Here is a 22,885-nt window from a genome sequence, read left to right on the forward strand (position 1 = left end):
TAAATGGCAATTTCAGGTTTTGAACCCAGGTTGGTTGGCCTGACTCCAAACTAAATGTTCTCTCTACTATGCCCTTCTTTCTCTGAGTCACTTACCCCAAAGGCTTCTTGTGCTCCCAAATACATCTTCCCTATTGTTATTTCTCAGAGGGCTTAGCAGCTCTCCCTCTGGTTAATTGTGGGGCCAATGATCAGATTCTTTCTTTACACTAATGTAATAATGACATTTAACTCTTACAGGTTGTGTACTTTGTACTCTTACTTGTATACTGTAAAACTCCAGGGATCCTAGAAGCTTTTTCAGGGACAGGAATCTTGTGCACTCTGGGGCTGATTTGAAACTGCAGTGTTGTTTGTGGCCTCTCATTTAAAAATAGCCTCATGTTGCTCATGGGGTGCCTTAATGGAGCCAACATTTCCATCAGCCTCTGCTCCCTACCCCCAAGACACTCCACATAAACAAATATCTGAGTAATAAACAGTGTGCTGTTTCTCTAGCCTCTGCCTACTCCCACAAACCTCAGTTGTATAGAAATCCTAAAGCCACCACTAATCATGCATTTTATTGGAAAAAATGTAAATAAAAAGAGCTTAATTGCCTTAAAAGTTTAAAAAACACTATCCTAGTTTATGTGATGTTCAGGGGAAATATTTCCTAAAAGGGAATTTTTCTGAACCTTCATATCTGTGTATCTCACTGCCAGCATTAACTCCGCCAAAACATCTTTGTAAGTTGGGGAAGGATTTTTGTTTTTCTAAGGCTTAGGAGATAGTGTAGACTGGTACATTGAAGCCCAGTACTTGAAACCTGAAGAAAATCTCCTATGCCTTCAATAGCTGCAGATAATTAAAATTATGATAAAGAAAATTATGATATTATGAAAAATTATGATAAAGAAAATAGATGAATTCAGGCTAAATGTTGTTTTATGTAAAAAGAGACATTTTAATGCAAATGCCTAGCTAAATCTTCATTGTTGTAAGAGTTTGCTAAGAAACTATTTTCCCCTTTTTGGTCTTTTTCTAATCCATTAACATCAATTTTTCTTACCCCTTAAAAGGCACTGCATAAATTTGAGGAGGGCTGTTTTATGCCCTATCCCATTTTAACGAACAGGTTGTGCTTTTCTTGGAATTTGTGAAGTCTGTTGTAAAGTAATTCTTTGTTCTAGGTAGATGGAGGTTGATGTTTTATTCTAATTGCTTTCAGTTCTTAGTGCTTTCTGTGTTTTCAGAGGGTTTCTCTTGGTAGAACCTGATTTACTTGAAATGTGAAATAATAAGCTGATTCCCTCCACCACTCCCTTTGTCCTGTTTCCTGTGAAATACTGAAATAAATGTTTGCCTTATGAATTTCTCTCTTCGAAAAACATCCAGAGGCATACTTTTTAGGGGCTCATGCTAGAATACTTTTGTCGTTATCCTTCTACTGTTCTTTCAAGTTGCCTAAACACAGCTGAGTTGGTAAGAAGAGCAAAGACAACATGATAGTGCTGCCAAGTCGACAGGAAGCTGTAGTGGACCTAGCAAGCAGGGGCGGCTGAGCACACCCTCCATCCAATCAGCTGTGAGTGCTGTTGCTATGTGTGCTCGTACTCTGCTGCCTTTGTGGAAAACCTTACACAGAGGGAAGCGGAATCAGCACCCACTGCCGAACATTTGTTTTAACCACTGCAGACATCTGGGTCCCTCAGTCACTGACCGTGTAGCTGTTGACAGCCAGAAGGCCCCTTCTTTTACACAAGGATTCCAGTATGGTTTTCAGTGGAAACAAAGGGCTTCACAGAGAAGGTGTGTAATGAAGTGTTTTTAACGGCTTTATTTTTGAACTTCCAATCTTCTGTAGCTGTTTACCAGTTGTGGTGTTTGCTTTGCCTAGATTTTTAATAAATAGGTCTAGAAAAATGATCTCACTTTGAAAAACCTTGAACTTAGGGAATTTTTCTTTAGCTTCATATTTTCTTTGAACGGCCTTGCTTAAAAGATTATTAAAATGCTGATCTGAACAATGAGTAGGAAGAAAAGAAACCAAAATACAATGTGCTCACTTTAATAGGGGGAAAATGTGATAAAAATGAGAACACAAGGAAGAGAATTGGGGTTAGCCAGAAGCATGAACTGTATTTGGGAGCAGGAGGTGTTTTTTGAAAATAAAAGCTGTTAAGGAGAATGTATTTAAAAGAAGTTACATATTTTTAACTGAATTCATTGTTTCTGTATTTGACAGATTGTCAGAATTTAGCTTAGTGAGAATTTTGGCATCGTTTAGGAAATTGATGTGCCATCTTTTTATAAAGGATTTCTGAAGATACTACCACAAATTGTACAATCTTGTAATTAATTTGACCCATTGACTAGTTCTGTGCAGTTCAGATAAAGGATGGTAGTATAATCCAACCGCAAAGTCAGTGTCATGTTCTGTTCTGTTAAATGTCCAAATGGAAACTGGAAAAATAAAGGATGTTAAAGACAACATACCACAAATGGTTAAGATAGTATTGTAAAATTAGAGTAAGCCTCTAAAATGTAATAATTCTGTATCTGTCTTACTTAATCCTGCAAATATAGTAAAATCTCATTAAATTAAACCTCACTAATTAAATATTTGTAATAATTGAACAGAATATGGATTACGATTTTGTTTTACGGGACCTGGAAAAACCAGTTTATTTAACTGATTGACTATGCGAAAGTTTTAAAATATCTTAAACAAAAGTTTTTTTTACAGATTCTCATACAGAGTTGACATAGTTGGTTTAACTAATGATTCTTTTAAATTAATTAAAGCAGGGGCGCCTGGGTGGCTCAGTTGTTAAGCGTCTGCCTTCGGCTCAGGTCATGATCTCAGGGTCCTGGGATCGAGCCCCACATCGGGCCCCCTGCCCTGCGGGAAGCTTGCTTCTCTCTCTCCCACTCACCCTGCTTGTGTTCCCTCTCTCGCTGTGTCTCTCGCTGTCAAATAAATAAATAAAATCTTAAAAAAAAAATTAATTAAAGCAGAACAGAAGACTAACAGCATATTGCCCATTTATGAACAATTTTCTTTGGCTTATTCATTTTCACCTGGTTGTGTAACTGGCTCCTTTTTAATTAACTCAGTGATTTATGTCTGATGAATAAAATGAGTATAATATAAATTTAAAGTTGATATTAGAGCTTTGTTTCTCATCTCTATAGGGATTTGTTTTGTTGTTGTTCTTTGCAAGACATACCTGTCATTAAGTAGATTTAGCAGTCAATGTTAGCATAATTTGATAAGTGAGGAGAAATATTTCTTTTCTTTGGAAAGAACTCAAAATATATCTCATGCTTTGGTGCCCATCACTGATCATTTTTAATGATACATATGTTTGTGTTAAGTTAAAGACTTCAAAAAATAGATGCAAATTTATAAAACAAATTGTCCATAAACATTAAAATGTTTAACATGAACCTGCATGTTACATTTCTTAGTTTTTTTCAGTTTGAAAACTGAAACTTGGTAGGAGGTATCATAAAAATTATAGCATAATAGGGGCACCTGGCTGCCTCAGTTGGAAGAGCATGAGACTCTTGATCTCAGAGTCATGAGTTTGAGCCCCACATTGGGTGTAGAGATTACTTAAATTAAAACTTAAGAAGAATTGTAGCAAAATAAAGAAAGCTATTATATTCTTTGGACTTGATATCATCCAATGTAAAGCACTCATATGCAAAAGAAGATCTGTGAGGCGCCAGGAGGCAGAGGATGATAGGAGGACCCAAGTTCATTAAATATAACTCTAACCACATAGAAGCTATTCTAGTCATTTCCATTTTCTCGAGCTATCATTCTCATCAATCACTAATTTTATTTTTTAACATAGAACCACAAAAACCGAGTTTTACTTGAATTGATTTGCTACTTTTTCCTCTTGTTTCATTTCTTGAGAATTAATTGACTTCCCAGGAGCAGGCTGGTTTCATTCATATGCTGCAAAAGATAAAGGAACGTGATATTGGCAAGAAAGTGGTGTCTACTGCTGTGTTACACAAAAGCTTTGACTTTGTGAGGCAGGAGGAATAGTCTTGGCAGAATCTCAGATTTTATTCTTGGGCTCAGTACCCAAAGATGTTTTTTATACTGGAACATCTGAAAGTGTTTGTCCAGTATCAAAACATCAGGAAAATAATTGATGTTTATAGTCTGGTCAAATGTAGTAACATTGCTAGCATAGTTCAACTTTTTGAATTCATCTGTTATTTGACAATACAATTTTTTTTAAGATTTTATTTATTTATTTGAGAGAGAGAGTGAGAGAGAGAGCACAAGAGGAGGGTAGAGTCAGAGGGAGAAGCAGACTCCCCGCTGAACAGGGAGCCTGATGTGGGACTTGATCCCGGGACTCCGGGATCATGATCTGAGCCGAAGGCAGTCACCTAACCAACTGAGCCACCCAGGTGCCCCTAACAATACAATTTTTATTGTCTTATTCTATGTCAAATCTTTAAATTGACTATACTTTTATGTACTTGTAGAAAAATAGTTCAGTTCTCGAAAATAGTGGTTTCTTTTTTTTTTTGCCTTGACCACTTACTAATATTTATCAGATGCAATGATTGATATGTTTTTATTTTAAATAAAGTTGTTTCTCTTTATTTTGAAATCACCAGGCGATAATATGTAGTGTTTCATATACAGTTCAAAAAATTCTGTAACTTAAAACCTCAGGAACGGGTGACAATCTGAGTTTTTCTTTTTTTTCCAGGTCTCCTATGAAATTTTTTTTTTTATCATTCCTACTTCAAGTATTATTCCAAATATTTGTTTCCTATATGTGTGCATAAGTGCTATATGATACAGTTCTGTTACTGTTTTTTTTCCTGTTTCTTTGTTTTTGTTTCCCCCCCCCTTCCTTGAAGAAATTCCATTACTTGTTCATATTCTGAATTCCAAAAAGATTTGATTGTCATAGCTGAGCAGGGAAGTTTAGTCTTGACAACTTTCTGTCAGGCATTTTCAGTTAGCAACATGCTATTGCATATACTGTATTGCTTTGGAAGACTATAGTGAATCTTATTTTTTTTAATCTTCAGATGTTGCTATATCTAAAATCAAAGACCCAGGTTTTAAAAATGTAGTCAATGCAGTATTGCTTGAATCTGATTATATAATCCTTTGTGATGGGGCTAAGTTAAAAGTGGTAGCATGATGGCCATTAATTGAGAAACTAGAAATATCTTCTTGTTTCTTTGCTGGTCTTCTCAATTTTATTCATTCAAAGATTTCTGAACATCAAAGGATTTGAATTAGAAGCTTTATGATAAACACAGGGACATCATAAATTATAGGAAATAGTCAAGATGGAGTAGGAAATATAGGCTCATACATAGTTGGGCCTCAGATTGTGCTCTAAGCTTCTTGTCATCCTGAATATGAAAGGGAAACTGCCAGTCAGTTGTATATAGCCCTGTTATTTAACATGTTATTGCTAAATATTGGCCATTAAAAATCTAAGTTGATTTCTGTTTCCTTAGAATTTTGAGATTTTTGGGGGATGGTCAAATTTGGGGTAATCTATTCTGTATGATTTTTTTTTTTTTTGCTTAATATTCTGTATGATTTTTTTTTTAAGATTTTATTTATTTATTTGAGGGCGAGAGCACAGGGGAAGGAGCAGAGGGAGAAGGACAAGGAGACCACACTGAGTGCAGAGCCCGATGCAGGGCTCTCTCCCACAACCCCGAGATCATGACCTGAGCCAAAATCAAGTCAGACGGGTGCCTGGGTGGCTCAGATGGTTAAGCGTCTGCCTTCAGCTCGGGTCATGATCCCAGGGTCCTGGGATCGAGTCCCGCATCGGGCTTCCTGCTCAGCGGGGAGCCTGCTTCTCCCTCTGCCTCTCTCTCTCTCTGTCTCTTATGAATAAATAAATAAAATCTTTAAAAAAAAAAAAATCAAGTCAGACACTTAACCAACTGAGCCACCCAGGCACCCCTGATTTTTTATTATTTAGCAGTACTGGGCACAGTTTCACCTCTTTGAGCAGTAGTTTCCCAGTCAATATAAGGAGATCTTAGGGTAATTGTGGAATTTAAATGGAACAGTTTAAGAAAACTACTCAGGTTAGTGGCACTGAGTTAACACTCAATAAAATGTGAGATTTTATAATAAACTCTTTAAAATTATTTTTGATTTCTGAGGATTTTAAGTGTAGTTTTTTAGACTTTCCCCCTGAGCTTCACATATGTTGATATAATTTTAGTTTTCTCAGTTTTCTAATACTTCATGATCTAGAGAGTCATGGAAATAATGAGATTTGGGCAGAAGAAAGGACACAGAGTTCATAGAGAAGTACATGAGTAAGTTTCTGGAGAAAGATAATAGTCAGGAAATAATGGGTAAAGTAGAAAGGTAAATAAAGAAGGGAAGGCAGAAAAAAATACTCTGTTTGATGTAGTGTTATCTTGGGGGTGTGTGTATGCATGCATATGCATGTACACACAAGTATCCACAAATGCTGAGCTGACTGATTAGAGTTGCTAAATCCACTAGGTATTTGTTTCCTGGGAAGTAACTTGTTTCTGATTTTTCTTTTGAATCCCTCAGCTAGGATTAGTGTAAGGGTGACCTTGTATTTGACACCCACATTAATGACAAGGGACAAGTCAGCTACCTGAGAGCCAAAAATTAAATACCATCACATACATGATGAATGTAACTGTGTTAAAATATAAAAACTTCCAAAGAAAAAGCTGTTGGTGTAGGACTAAATTTTGAAAACACAAATTTCCAAGCCAAAATGTTCAGAAAATGCTCTTTAATCATTTTAATATGTACACAAAATTTCAATGGACTGTAGACTTTTCATTGCTTTGAGTGGTCATAACTGAACATTGTTTTAGGAGAGAGGTATAATCTGAGTTCCCATCCTGGTTTCCATATTTTCATCAAGTGCTAAGATTTTATGATTCCTACATAAACTAATATTATTTAGCTCTCCAACTTGCTGACAATACAGTTTAGCTTATTGAGAATTAGAGAATAAACAAGTGTAAAGGAAAGATCATCTTTTCCAAGTGTATTCCATTTATCACTGTTAATATTTTCAGTAGTACTACCCAACTAGCTAGCTTCTGCTTTGGGTCCAGAGACTTATTTTGCAACTAACAAAAAGGATCGGAGAACCATTTTAGAAATAAGTATCCTGGTTTAACCTCATTGCATTGCATTGTGTCCTTGGGGTAGGGGGTGGATGGAAGGGGGAAAAACATACTTACCTTAAATCACATCTCTCAAAAAAAATCCACACAGAAAAAGAACAAGAGAGAGATTGCTCTATGCCAGTATTTCTCAATTTGTGGTACTGACCCTTTTGAGAGTCTGCTGAAAACTGTCAGTCCCTGCTAGGAGAAAAACCCCGCATCTATGCATATACACACTTGATTTTGTGGAAAATATCCAGAGGTTCATAAATTCTCTTAGGTTAAGAAATTTATTGACTGTATCTTGGTTTTAGACATCGAATAAAAGCATTAATTTTTAAAAATTGTTTATTTTGTTTTGTTTTGTTTTTAGCACAGGGTCATCTTCTGAATGTACAGAAGAATTTGTGGTTTTGAGAGACAGTACTTTGTTTCCTTCTCTGACACCGTTTTCTCAGTTTTTTTCCCCCGTGGTTCTTTCTGAGGTATGGGTGATAATACCATAGGGCCAGGAATATTCCCACAAAGGACAATGAAGAGGACAATATTTCCTACTTGAGGATTTTTCAGGCCCTAAAACAGTGATGAATTAGGTCTAATGGTATATGCAGAACACAGAAAATTTAAATTCTCTAGGGTTAGTGCAGGTAAGAACAAATGCATAAAATCTGTGTAGCTCTAAGTCTGTGCCCATGCATCCTCGATGGTATGGTTTAAAGCACATTTCTGGCAGCCTGGACTTGAAGGAAGCATGACAGATGGAAATTTCCTCAATAACATTGACTAGTTTCAATTCTTATATTTTAAATATCAAGTCCTCTGGGCGCTTTCTCTGATTTCCAAGATTGAGTTTCCTCATAAGCATACCCTAATCTACCCCTGTTACCACTTATCACGTCACCGTGAATTAGATCTGTCTGTAGCATCTCCATCAGACTGTCCTCCACTTGAAGGCAGCACTGCGGCTTGAGCTCCCATTGCCTTTGGGAGAAGAAGGAGATTTCACTGAGATTTTTGAAAGGTAGATACTTCTCTTTTTCAATTCTTACCTTCTAGCCAGTCTTCAAAATTACTTAAAATTTAGCTCTCTTTTCTAGAGTTTAAGCTGCCCCCAACTTATCATATAAGCAGCCAGTAGTTTGTTATGACGAATTTGCTCCGTAAATCCCTGAAAAAAGGCAGATTTCCAGTAATCAATAGGGAAATTAGAACTCAAAATGCTCTCTGTCTCTTATTTTTGACAGTTTAAATGTTTTTGCCATAGGCTAGAGATTTGGTGATTACCTAACCCACTTTCATTATTTAAAAACAAATGTTTCCTTGTTCATTTTAAGAGAATTATATTGGGGCACCTGGCTAACTCAGTAGGTAGAGTAACTCTTGATCTCAGCGTCATGAGTTCGAGCCCCATGTTGGGCCTAGAGTTCACTTAAAAAATTTTATTTTAAAAAGTTTAAAAGGAATTATATTGATAAAGGGCATTAAAAACAACAAAACTTTTTCAGTACAAAAGAGGGGGCAGAGACTAGGTCCCTGTTGACTAAATTAAGACTTGCTTTAGGAAGCAAAGAAAGTTAAGGAGATGCTAATTAGGTTTAGGGTAGTGTTTCAGGTGATAGATTTGTAGAATTTTATTTCCAACTTCGACTTTTCAAATTTAGAAAAAATAGAAAACCAGTTGGCAGTTAAAATATTAAACCCAAGAGAAGAATAAAGTAATTATCTGAAAAGGGTAATAGCAAGCTTTTATCACTTTAATCAGAAATAAGCTGAAATAAGAAGAAAACAAGATATAATAGAACACTGACCATTCATTATTTCAGCAAGTGTTCTAGTGCTTGTTCATGCCAAGCAGTTAGGCTGGACAACAGGACCAACTTGTTCTTGTGGAGCTTAATGGGTTAGAGGAGAGATGCAAATAATGATTTAATTTTATTTGTGTTAAGTTTTAGGAAGGGAAAGCATAAGGTGCAATGAACTCTTACAAAAAAAAAAATAAAAAGCCCTGGAGGGGTGTAATGGGATCAAATGAGATGGATAAGCCCCAATGATGAATTATGTGTTTAAACTGAAACAGAGATAATCTCATTATTTTATGCCTTATTTATTTATTTAAAGATTTATTTATTTATTTATTTTAGGGGGTGGGAGGGGCAGAGGGAGGAGGAGAGAATCTTCAAGCCAACTCCTTGCTGAGCGCTGAGCCTGACCTGTGGCTTGATCCCAGGGCCCTGAGATCATGACCTGAGCCGAAATCAAGAATCGGATTCTTAACCAACCGAGCCACTCAGTCGCCCCCTTTTTTTTTCTTTCTTTCTTTATTATTGCAATATAATTAACATACAATGTTACAGGTTTCATGTGTACAATATGGTGATTCAACAACTCTGTACATTACTCAGTGCTCATCACAATAAGCCCTTCACCTGTTTCACCCCCCCCCACCCTGTGGCCTAAATTTTTATCTGTACAACTTTTTTTTTTATGTGGGGCTTGAATTTACGACCCTGAGTCGCCTGCTCTGCCACCTGAGCCAGCTAGGCACCTCTAATCTGTAGAACTTTGATCAAGTGTAAAGTTTAATTTTTAATCCCGTATAAGTAGAAATTATGTAGAAAATGTAATGAGGGGGAAAAAAGAGAGGTAATGTAATGAGAAAAATCCCAAGCACAAGAGCAACAAACAAATCTAATCATGCTGAACACAATAGAAATATTTAAGACCTTTATGAAGAAAATTTAAAAAGTCTGCCAAAGAATATTTTAAAAGGCTTACATAAATGGTGAGATTTGTGCAGTTTTCAAGAAGTTGAAGTAATTTTTGAGTCACTAGTTATAATTTGGGAGAATTATTCATAATTCCTGAGGTGTCTGAAGACCAGAAAAGCGGTAGGAATATTAGGAGAGTTGGAGTGCTCTCCTGATGCACAAACAGATTCATTACCTCTTTACCGCAAGGTTTTTCTATGGTGTGGCTTTAAGAATATTGGCATTGCTGAGGTGAAGCATTAAAACAATTGAGGTAGGGCTCTGAGGCCTGCCAGGAGGGGAGTGTTGGAAACAGAAGGAATTCTAAGTGATTCATTGGAATACAGAGAGTGGGATATCTTGAGGTGGCTCTAGGAGAGTGAGTAGGTCAGTTTGGTCAGAGCATTGGATGCATAAAGGCAGAAATGAGAGAAGTGAACAAAGGTAGATAGGGTTCTTTTTCACCTCATCTCTCGTTATTCTCTTCTATGCATCCTATGTACCAGCTAAACTAGGAATGGTGAGGGATCAAGTATAGGAGGTTGTTAATAGAAGCCAAACCTTATCACTGATGCCTTATTGGGAGCAAGGGAAAAGGGGGGAGGCATAAATGATTCTAAGATTTCAAGTCACAAAATGCAAAAATAGCTGAGCTTGGGACAAGTTTTGTATTCTCACTAGCAACCCCATGACTGTTTCTAGTTTGTGATTGAGTAGTAGATGTACCAGGATCAGTGCTTGTGGCCAAAGTAGGACTAACAGTAAATGGGATAGTATTTCGTAACTCCAAAAATTGGCACAAGTAGAGTCAGGTACTGTTTAAATTGGAAGGGGACATCTAGTTTCACATACCTTCATTTTACAAGTCAGTTTGCTGAAAGTCACGGAGTTTAATTGACCTTCCCCAAGGTCTTGGGGCTAGTTTATTACAAAGCTGAAATTAGAATCCAGGTCTTCTGGCTTCTAGTACATGGATTTTTCATACTTTTTTCAAGTTGCTGTAACATTTTTTTCATTAGATTTTTGTTTTATTGAGAGATCTGTGAATTTCAAGATCTTTTACAAGTATAAATGTTACTAAGGTCTGTTATTTAGATATCAAAATTTAGGGAAAAGATCTGAGGTAAATGTGGAGTGAAAGCAGATTAGTAAGTTTATTTTCTAAACAGATGATTTTGGAAAAATACAACAACAAATAATTGATCATAATAGCTATGTTCAGTTGACTATAGTTCTAATTGTGTGTGAATTGGCTGAACTAAAACCAGTTTAATCTGGTTCTAGGAAATATTCTATACTTGCCTGACTGAAGTTGATGATAATGACCACAGAGTCATCCAATAAAACATTAATTAAAAGCATTACATTAGCATTAAATCCTACAGCTTGATCATTATCTTTATCAAAGAATAGTGCCTTTGGCAGAGTTAACCATTTTAAAGGGGAAATAGAGCAATATGAAACTGCCTTTGAGGAAAAAATTAGAAGAGATTATTGTTTCTGTTCTCACCACCCTTATAGCGAGGTGATATCCTTACAATAGCCATCTACAATTAAACCGTAAGTTTCCATCCTAAATAATTGATCTCCCCACATTTGCGCAGAAGTTAATGAATGAATTTGCCTGCTTCGACTGGTTGAATCACTAGAAGAACTAATGGGTATTCTTTCTTGGTGTTATTTTCTGGCAAACTATCGTTCTCATAGACTTCTGGTCCTTTGCCCCCTTTTTAAGAATTGGCCTTTTCCCACTTTTGTGAAACATGATCTCTCCCCTTCCCATCATTGCTCCCTCAAATGATAGATAAGCTTCTCAGACTGATTGAGGTAAGAGCAGTGGAAAGGGAGGGGAAGGACCCTGTTAGTTAGGCTCTTGGTTACTATTCACACAGACACTGAAGTCATAGCTTTCAGCTTAGTACCTTATGGTGGTGGTTCCCAAAGGCTGTCCTCAGACCCATGTTAGGCTAACATTAGCTTTTCATTTGTCCGTGGCAAAGATGGCAGCCTTTCTCAAGAGGGACTGTCCTTTTCTGGGATCATGTTTTCCAATTTTTTGTTATTAAATGCTTTTCCTTTTCTGAAATGATGGTGAAAGTAAAAGATAAGTAATACTTTTTCTAAATTGCTCTTATTTAAGAAGTGAAATATTAAAAAAGATTTTTAGTAGTAATAAGGAGTTTTAACAAAGTTTTTTTTTTTTATGTTAGTCACCATACATTACATCATTAGGTTTTTGTTTTTGTTTTTTTTTTAAGATTTTATTTATTTATTTGACAGAGACACAGGGAGAGAGGGAACACAAGCAGGGGGAGCAGGAGAGGGAGAAGCAGGCTTCCCGTAGAGCAGGGAGCCTGATGCGGGGCTTGATCCCAGGGCCCCAGGATCATGACCTGAGCCGCAGGCAGACGCTTAACGACTGAGCCACTCAGGCACCCCTACATCATTAGTTTTTGATGTAGTGTTCCATGATTCATTGTTTGCATATAACACCCAGTGTTCCATTCAATACGTGCCCTCCTTAATACCCATCACCAGGCTAACCCATCCCCCCACCCCACTCCTCTCTAAAACCCTCAGTTTGTTTCTCAGAGTCCATAGTCTCTCATGGTTCGTCTCCCCCTCCGATTTCCCCCCCTTCATTTTTCCCTTCCTACTATCTCCCTTTTTTTTTTATTTTAAGGATTTTTATTTATTTATTCATGAGAGAGAGAGAGGCAGAGGGAGAAGGAGCCTGATGTATGACTCGATCCCAGGACCCTGGGATCATGACCTGAATTGAAGGCAGACGCTTAACCATCTGAGCCACCCAGGTGCCCCCCCCCCTTTTTTAACATATAATGTATTATTTGTTTCAGAGGTACAGGTCTGTGATTCATCAGTCTTACATAATTCACAGCACTCACCATAGCACGTACCCTCCTCAATGTCCATCACCCAGGCATCCCATCCCTCCCACCCCCCACCACCCCTCAATTTGTTTCCTGAGATTAAGAATTTCTCATATCAGGGCGCCTGGGTGACTCAGTTGGTTAAGCGACTGCCTTTGGCTCAGGTCATGATCCTGGAGTCCCGGGATCGAGTCCCGCATCGGGCTCCCTGCTCGGCGGGGGGTCTGCTTCTCCCTCTGACCCTCTTCCCTCTCGTGCTCTCTGTCTCTCATTCTCTCTCTCAAATAAATAAATAAAATCTTAAAAAAAAAAAAAAGAATTTCTCATATCAGTGAGATCATATGATACTTGTCTTTCTCTGATTGACTTATTTCGCTTAGCATAATACCCTCTAGTTCTATCCACATCATTGCAACTAACAAGATTTTGGTTTTTTTGATGGCTGCATACTATTCCATTGTGTATATATATGCCACATCTTTATTCATTCATCTGTTGTTGGACATCTTGGCGCTTTCCATAGTTTGGCTATTGTGGACATTGCTGCTATAAACATCAGGGCGTACCCCTTCGGAACACTACAGTTGTATCTTTGGGGTAAATACATTTAGTGCAATTGCTGGATCGTAGGGTAGCTCTATTTTCAACTTTTAGGAATCTCCATACTGATTTCCAGAGTGGCTGCACCAGCTTGTAGGAAGATTCCCCTTTCTCCACATCCTCGCCAACATCTGTCGTTTCCTGACTTGTTAATTTTAGCCATTCTGACTGGTGTGAGGTGGTATCTCATTGAGGTTTTGATTTAGATTTCCCTGATGCCGAGTGATGCTGAACACTTTTTTTTTTTTTTTTAAGATTTTACTCATTTATTTGTCAGAGAGAGAGAGAGAGAGAGCACAAGCAGGGGGAGCCTCAGGCAGAGGGAAAAGCAGACTCCCCACTGAACGAGGAGCCCGATGCAGGACTCGATCCCAGGACCCTGGGATATGACCTGAGCTGAAGGCAGACGCTTAACCGACTGAGCCACCCACGCATCCCTATGTTGAACACTTTTTCATGTGTCTGTTGGCCATTTGGATGTCTTCTTTGGAAAAATGTCTGTTCATGTCTTCTGCCCATTTCTTGATTGGATCATTTATTCTTTGGGTGTTGAGTTTAAGAAGTTCTTTATAGATTTTGGATACTAGCCCTTGATCTGATATGTCATTTGCAAATATCGTCTCCCATTTTGTCGGTTGTCTTTTGGTTTTGTTTACTGTTTCCTTTGCTGTGCAAAAGCTTTTTATCTTGATGAAGTTCCAGTAGTTCATTTTTGCCCTTGCTTCCCTTGCTGTTGGCAATGTTTCTAGGAAGAAGTTGCTGTGGCTGAAGTTGAAGAGGTTGCTGCCTGTGTTCTCTTCTAGGATTTTGATGGATTCCTGTCTCACATTTAGGTCTTTCATCAATTTTGAATCTATTTTTGTGTGTGGTGTAAGAAAATGGTCCAGTTTCATTCTTTTGCATGTGGCTGTCCAATTTTTCCCAACACCATTTGTTGAAGAGACTGTCTTTTTTCCATTGGACATTCTTTCCTGCTTTGTCGAAGATGAGTTGACCATAGAGTTGAGGGTCCATTTCTGGGCTCTCTCTTCTGTTCCATTGATCTGTGTGTCTGTTTTTGTGCCAGTACCATACTGTCTTGATGATGACAGCTTTGTAATAGAGTTTGAAGTCCGGAATTGTGATGCCACCGGCTTTGCTTTTCTTTGTCAACATTCCTCTGGCTATTCAGGGTCTTTTCTGGTTCCAAACATATTTTAGGATTATTTGTTCCATTTCTTTGAAAAAGGTTGATGGTATTTTGATAGGGATTGCATTGAATGTGTAGATTGCTCTAGGTAACATTTAATAAAGTTTTTAAAATTGTTCATATTGTCATTGATACAGGTCATCTTTATATAAGTTTATACATTATAAATTATAAATATAAAATTATATGTGTTGCTATTTAATTTAATGGACTGTAGCATACATTTTCCTATATCATACAATTATTTTAATGGCTGTAGGATATTTTACCATGTTGACATCGCTCAAACCATTTTCCATAGGTAAATTAAAAAAATGTTTTAAAGTTTGCTATTTTTTTAAAAAAAGATTTTATTTATTTACCTGAAAGAGAGAGCAGGAGCAGGGGGAGGGGCAGAGGGACAAGCAGACTGCCTGCTTAGTGGGGAGCCCCATACCAGGCTCCATCCCAGGAACCCAAGATCACGACCTGAGCTGCAGTCAGACGCTCAATTGACTGAGCCACCCAGGCATCTCTAAACTTTCCTATTACAGTATCTATAACATGGATTTTCTTTTCTTTCTTTCTTTCTTTTTTTTTTTTTTTTAAGATTTTATTTATTCATTTGAGGGACAAAGAAAGCACAAGCAGGGGGAGAGGCAGAGGAAAAGGAAGAAGCAGACTCCCCGCTGAGCTGGAAGCCCGACATGGGGCTTGATCCCAGGACCTAAGGATCATGACCTGAGCCGAAGGCAGACGCTTAACCATCTGAGCCACCCAGGCACCCCTATAATTTGGATTTTCAATATGATTTTTATTCCTTTGATTAAATCTACTCTAGCGAGATTAAGCATTCTTCTCTGTGTTTCTTTTTTTTTTTTCAACATTATGTGAATTCTTTTTCTCTTTTCATTTACCTTTTGAAATAACAATAGTTTAATTAAAATGCCATATAGAATAATGCAATAGAAATAAGTAATTCTTTGTCAACCATATATTATAGAAACATTTCCACTTCTATTTTTTTATTTTTTCAGAAATATTTAGGTTTTATACAGTTTAATCTGGCACTCTTTTCCTTTGTGTGTATTTTTCTATTTCCAAGCTGAGAAAGTTCTCATTATTCCATAGGTCAAATAAATACATACTGAATATTTTGCTCATTTCCATATTAAAATTACAGGCATACCTCATTTTACTGTGCTTCACTTTAATTAGCTTTTCAGATACTGTGGGGTTTTTTTTGTTTTTTTTTTTAATTTTTACAAATTGAAGGTTTGTGGCAACCTTGCCGTGAGCAAGTCTCTTGGTACCATTTTTCCAACAGCATTTACTCACCTCATCTCTACATCACATTTTGGTGATTCTTGCAGTATTTCAGACTTTTTCATTATTATCGTTTGAATTGCTGTAGTCTTAAGATAAAACTTTCACGAGGAGTTGCTTCTTATGGATGAGCAAACAAAGTAGTTTCTTTTTTTTTTTCTTAAAGATTTTATTTATTTATTTGACAGAGAGAGAGCGAGAGCAGGAACACAAGCAGGGGGAGTGGAGAGGGAGAAGCAGGCTCTCCGCCGAGCAGGGGGCCCGACGGGGCTCAATCCCAGGACCCTGGGATCATGATCCAAGCCGAAGGCAGAACGCCTAACGACTGAGCCACCCAGGCGCCCCAAGAAAGTAGTTTCTTTCTTTTTTTTTTTTTTAAAGATTTTATTTATTTATTTATTTGAGAGAGAGAGAGAGAGAGCACATGAGAAGGGGAGGGTCAGAGGGAGAGGCAGACTCCCCGCTGAGCAGGGAGCCCGATGCGGGACTCGATCCTGGGATTCCAGGATGGTGACCTGAGCCGAAGGCAGTCGCTTAACCAACTGAGCCACCCAGGCGCCCAGAAAGTAGTTTCTTGGGATGGAATCTGTTCTTGGTGAAGATTGTTGAAATGACAAAAGAGGATTTGGACTACAACATTAACTTAGTCAATAAAGCAGCAGCTGGGTTAGAAAGGATTGACTCCCATTTAGAAGGAAGTACTACTGTGGGTAAAATGTTATCAGACAGAATCATGTGCTACAGAGGAATCTTTCATGAAGGAAAGAGTCAATTGATGTGGCAAAGTTCTTTGTCTTATTTTTTAACAAATTGCCACAGCACTGCAACTTCAACCACCACCCCAGTCAGTCAGTAGTCACCAACATCAAGGCAAGACCCTCCAGCATCAAAAAGATTAACTCCCTAAAAGCTCAGGTGATGGTTAGCATTTTTTTAGCAATAAAGTATTTTTTATTTTTATTTTTTTAAAGATTTTATTTATTTATTTGAGAGAGAGAATGAGAGAGAGAGAGCACATGAGAGGGGGGAGGGTCAGAAGGAGAAGCAGACTCCCTGCCGAGCAGGGAGCCCGATGCGGGACTCGATCCAGGGACTCCAGGATCATGACCTGAGCCGAAGGCAGTCGCTTAACCAACTGAGCCACCCAGGCGCCCTAAAGTATTTTTTAAATTAAAGTGTATACATTGCTTTTTTTAGACATAAAACTGTTGCATACTTAACAGACTACAGTATGGTGTAAACATAACCTCTGAGAAGCCCAAAAGTTTATCTGACTTACTTTATTGCGATATTTGCTTTATTGTGGTAGTCTGGAAGTGAACCTGCGATATCTCTGAGGTATGCCTGGATATTTTACATGTGACTCTTTTTACAAGGTATTTATTTTGATCTATGATCTAATGTGCTGTTTCTCAAAGTGTGTTTCTGAGATCACTTGCGTCGGAGGCATATAGAGCTTTCTTGTTAAATATGCAAGGTACCTGAGTCAGAATCTCTGGGAATAGGACCTGGAAATACACATATGAGATTATACTTGTATTAGGATCATATTGCTGCTAGAGGAAATTACCACACCCTTATGGCTTAAAACAACACAAATTTCTAGTCTCACAGTTCTGTAGTTCAGAAGTTTAAAATTGGTCCAAAGGGCTGTGTTCCCTAGGGGAAAATCTGTCTCCCTGACTTTTCAAGTTCTAGAGGCCTCCCATATTCCTTGGCTCATGGTCCCTTCCTCCATCTTCAGAGCTAGCAGTGTAGATCTCTCCTTTCTGACCTCCTGCAGCATTATAAACATCTAAATTCAGATGGTAGACATCTATTACATAGGTTTATTCAGCTGCATTTCTAACAAAATATAGGATGCCCAGTTAAATTTGAATTTCAGATAAATGAGTAATTGTTTAGTGTAAGTATGTTCTATACTGAAATTCAAATTTAACCAGCATCCTGTATTTTTATTTGCTAAATTGAACAACCATAATCATAGCAAGTAAATGACTCCCCATAATTCTGTCTCACAGCCCTGGAGTTAACTATAAAGAGCAGTTTGGTATGTGTTTGGAGTTTTTTTCTGTAGATAATTAAGATCAGCTGTATAACTGTACCAGTGTTATGCATTTTTATATAGCAGTATTCTACAACTTCTTTTTTTTTTTACTTGATAGCTTCTCATGTTCATATCAGCAATATTTAAAAGTTTAACTACCACATTTAGTAATATAATCACTTAAATTTTTTTTTTTTTAAGATTTTACTTATTTGACAGAGAGACACAGCCAGAGAGGGAACACAAGTAGGGGGAGTGGGAGAGGGAAAAGCAGGCTTCCCGCTATTCAGGGAGCCCGAAGCAGGGCTTGATCCCAGGACCTGGGGTCATGACCTGAGCAGAAGGCAGACACTTAACGACTGAGCCACCCAGGCGCCCCAATCACTTAAAATTTTTTATTAAAAAGTAGTAAAATTGTGGAAAAGTAGACTTTTTAAAAATATACTACAGTATTTTTTATGATTTCAAATTATAATCAAATATAATAATGACATTTGGGATTAACCCATTTCTAGATCTTTAAGGCATCACAGGGACCTTAACTGGGACAACTTTGTTTCAGTTGTTAACCAAAAAGAGTTGAAGAAAAATTGGTAATATCTGCATTTCACTCAATAGAGGCAGTGCGTGAGCACTAGAGATGTAAGTACTGAAGTAGGACTAAGATATGTTATTTCTGGAAATTTTCTGTATATTTTTGCTACTGTCACATAATCTGTGTAGAATTTTTCTGATAATTCTTTAATGTTTCATCAGTTGTGAAAATAATTGAGGTGAGCTACATGAAAGCATTTATGACTCAGAAAAATTACAATATAAACAAAATGTGCTGTATTGACTTCAGTGCAATTAAAATGATTGGTTCTAAAAAAAACTAGACTTCTAATATTAAAATCTGCATAAACTTGACATTGAGATGGATTTTAAGATGCAGGTGAAAGAAAAAATCACTTTAATGATGGAACTTGTCTCAATTTTAGGATCTCTGTCATCTGTTTAGAAAGATCAAGTATGACTTTTTGCTAACTTGAAGATAGTATCGGAGAGAGAGATGTTAAAGATTTATTATAAAAAGTTTAAAGCCTCCCCATTACATGATGGAGTTGAGATTTGCATACATATGGTTTCTCTTCCAGACTCCCCACAAATGTTTAAGGAAAAAAACTTTTTTAAATCAGCTAACATGTCATTTTTTATTACAATGTAGAAAATGAACTTGGTGCAATTTCCTTATTCTTATAGCTCTAATACAACTATAAAACCAAAATAGTTTTAAAAACTAAATGCAAATAAAACTGTAGAACCAGTAAATTTTAAATGATTATGGTATGTTATAAAGTTAAGTCAAAATGTGAATATAGTAGTTGGTATTATACGCCAAATCTTTTTGAGTTGAGCATGCCTCTTGGTATTTGCTTGTTGTATAACCGTCTGTCAGCTTTTGTTGGTACCGTGCACACAACAGAAGAGTGTCATCTGTTTTCACTATTATAAATGAGCCCAGAGCTAGTACAGTCATGATATTTAAAGACTAGCAAAACTGTAAGTGTAAACTATAATTGTAAATATGAATATGAAACTGAAATTATAAAGCAATCCTTGATTATTATTAGCCGCCCCGGTGATTCAGAGTAGGTTTGTGCTCATTTTTGGAGATTTTCATTGAAAATAAATCACGTGTTAAATTAGGGAGCTGTCAGGTCCCCAGAGTGTCCACAGACCCCCCATATGAGAACCACCTCTACCTCAGTTACATATTACAAATGGATATATGCAAATTCATGGTTATAACTGAAAACACAACTCCAGTGTACATATGTTAAAGTGTGTCTCTGCTTTGCTAATATTACCACTGCTTTCTTTATATGGGCCCCCTTGCCTAATATCTTCATTTTCTCCCTTCGTGTGGTATTAAGCTTCCAACTAGAACAGTAGTTCTCAATCCTGGTTGCACATTAGAACTGCCTAGGGAGCTTTTAAAAGAATGTTTTAATACCTAGTATTGGATGGGTACATGAGTTTTGTTTCTATTTTATTATTGTTGCTGTTGTTTGTTTGTTTGTTTTTTAAAGATTTTATTTATTTGACAGAGAGAGAGATAGCAAGAGAGGGAACACAAGCAGGGGGAGTAGGAGAGGGAGAAGCAGGCTTCCCGCCGAGCAGGGCGCCCGATGCGGGGCTCAATCCCAGGACACTGGGACCATGACTCGAGCTGAAAGCAGACGCTTAACGACTGAGCCACCCAGGCACCCCTGTTGTTGTTTGTTTTTAAAGTTCTCCAGTTTGTTCAGTGTGCAGCTAGGATTCAAAACCACAAGATTCTAGGCTGCTGAAAATTTCTAAGGCACTTTGGCTTATTAAGGATCAGTAGAATTATGTATTGCATAATGGTGTTTAGTGTATGCCAGACACCGTATTCAATACAACATACTGTTACCTCAGGAAATTGGTGATACTATGAGATAGATATTACCTCCATTTTTCAGGAAAGTGAAGTTTAGAGAGACTAAATAGGTTTCTGTGGCCACATAGTTATTAGCAGCAGAACCAGGACTCAAATTGTCTATTAACCATAAAACTGTAGGGGCGCCTGGGTGGCTCAGTCATTAAGCGTCTGCCTTCTGCTCAGGTCATGATCCCAAGTCCTGGGATTGAGCCCCGAATCAGGCAAAGCCTGTTTCTCCCTCTCCCACCGCCCCCCTTGTGTTCCCTCTCTCGCTGTGTCTCTCTCTGTCAAATAAATAAAATCTTAAAAAAAACCTATAAATATCCAGTCTTTTCACCCCATTATTACACTATAGATTTATCTTAGCCAATCATTATTAAGCACATACTTTGATGGAAGTATTTACTTTGATTAAAAATATATAAGCATTGTGGTCCCTGAGTGGCTCAGTCGGTTAAGCATCTGCCTCTTGATTTGGGGTCAGGTCATGATCTCAGGGTCGTGGGATCAAGCCTCGTGTCAGGCTCCTCACTGAGCGCAGAGCTTAAGAAGTATCAGCTGTAATTATAACTATTAGTGTTAAAACTGCATAATAAGGGGCGCCTGGGTGGCTCAGTCGTTAAGCGTCTGCCTTCGGCTCAGGTCATGATCCCAGAGTCCTGGGGCCAAGCCCCGCATCAGGCTCCCTGCTCCGCGGGAAGCCTGCTTCTCCCTCTCCCACTCCCCCTGCTTGTGTTCCCTCTCTCGCTGTGTCTCTCTGTCAAATAAATAAATAAAATCTTAAAAACTGCATAATGATCCACAACCACAGACCAGAGAGCAGTGTCCAGCAGTCTTTACTTCAGTATAAATGAAATAATCTGTTTTCCATCTATTTTCTATAGATAAGTCCTTTTATAAACAGAAATCCAACTGGCATTAAATTCGTATTTCCCAGACTGCTATATTTACAGAATGCTGAAAGTCATCATTGTACAACATATTGTACTGCTCCTTAGGGACTCTTATTCCAGCATATTCTCAAAATACAGAATTTAATACAGATACTAAATAGCCTAATGCAGGGAAATTTTGTCCAAGAAACATAGCGCCAGAAGTTACATGAGAAACAAGGTTGTTGTCAGTAGACTTTGAGAATGTCAGTTATTATAAAACTGTGCTTCCTTCAGTCACATAACAATTTTTTACTTGTGATGCAAATCCAATAACAAATAATGTTACAGAGACAACATTTCTCCCTTCTTCCAGTAACCTGTTTTTTCCAGGCCCTGAAGACTTCTGAGTATTCTCATACTTATCAGGCATTCAAATGCTTAATGCAAAAATAAACTATTAATTTTAGTTTGTGTAGAAGGCTATTTTGTTGATGTTGTTGTAGTCCTAGGACAGTAAAGACTCATCTGAGCTTTGATATTTTTCTTTTTTGCTTGTGTAGTTGCCCCCTATAATTTTTGTTTATTTCTTCATAATTCATGCTTCCTGAGTGAGACATCTTAAGTATAATTTTAGGATAAGTGAATATTTTCGTTATTGATTTTTTTTTTTTTTTAATTTGACAGAGAGACACAGCGAGAGAGGGAACACAAGCAGGGGGAGTGGGAGAGGGAGAAGCAGGCTTCCTGCTGAGCAGGGAGCCCGATGTGGGGCTCGATCCCAGGACCCTGGGATCATGACCTGAGCCAAAGATCATGACCTGAGCCGAAGGCAGGCGCCTAACCGACTGAGCCACCCAGATGCCCCTGATTTTTATTTTTTAATGCAAAAAGTAAAAAATAAGTATATCTTTCTAGCATTTTATAATAGGTACATTTTTTTAAATAAACTTTCTTTTTTTTTTTTTTTAAGATTTTATTTATTTATTTGACACAGAGAGTGTACAAGCAGGCAGAGCGGCAGGTAGAGGGAGAGGGAGAAGCAGGCTCCCCACCAAGCAGGGAGCCCGATGCAGGGCTCGATCCCAGGACCCTGGGATCATGACCTGAGCTGAAGGCAGACGCCCAACCGACTGAGCCACCCAGGTGCCCCTAAACTTTACTTCTTTAGAACAGTTTTAGTTTCACAGTAGAGCACAAAGTATAGAATTCCCATGTATGCCCTGTCCCCACAGATGAACAAGCTCCCCCACTATCCATACCCATGCCCTAGTGGTACATTTATTATAATTGATGAACCTATGTTGACATATCATCATCACCCGAAGTCTATAGTTTACGTTAGAGTTCACTCTTGGTGAATAAGAATATGTATTTTTTGTGGCATTTTATAGGACATATGGTTATATTTTTTTTGGACTTTAAGTAATATACATTGAAAAATGGTATGTTTTTTGGCAATTCTTGTACAGACAGTTTTTTAGCTTTTTTAAAAATTTTCCTTTGCACTCATGGGGCATTCTAAATTAAGTAAAAAGATGGCATTTCTTTGAGGGATTTATTTTACATGCTTATTTATCAAGTAAAAATGACTTTATTGGGGCGCCTGGGTGGCTCAGTTATTA

The 22,885-nt window shown here is 37.7% G+C and overlaps 1 protein-coding gene across 9 annotated transcripts in view; it reads left to right on the top strand.

The window, feature by feature from the left end:
• ATOSA (atos homolog A) overlaps window positions 1–22,885 on the top strand; it is a 99,189-nt gene that overhangs the window by 25,438 nt on the left and 50,866 nt on the right. For 4 of the 9 annotated variants that reach the window (XR_008508050.2, XM_064570463.1, XM_064570459.1 and 1 more), the window contains one exon: window positions 1,442–1,790. The exons of the other annotated variants lie outside the window; for them this stretch is intronic. Coding sequence is in view for 3 of the 4 variants with exons in the window: in XM_064570463.1 (XP_064426533.1) it covers window positions 1,754–1,790 (37 nt within the window). In the remaining variant the exon portion in view is untranslated. Of the gene's footprint in view, window positions 1–1,441; window positions 1,791–22,885 lie in introns of those variants that run through there. 9 annotated transcript variants of the gene reach the window in all.

Source organism: Mirounga angustirostris, unplaced genomic scaffold, assembly GCF_029215605.1.
Source record: "Mirounga angustirostris isolate CCGP_5_RB_7025 unplaced genomic scaffold, mMirAng1.0.hap1 SCAF_9, whole genome shotgun sequence".
Taxonomy (NCBI): Eukaryota; Metazoa; Chordata; class Mammalia; order Carnivora; family Phocidae; genus Mirounga; species Mirounga angustirostris.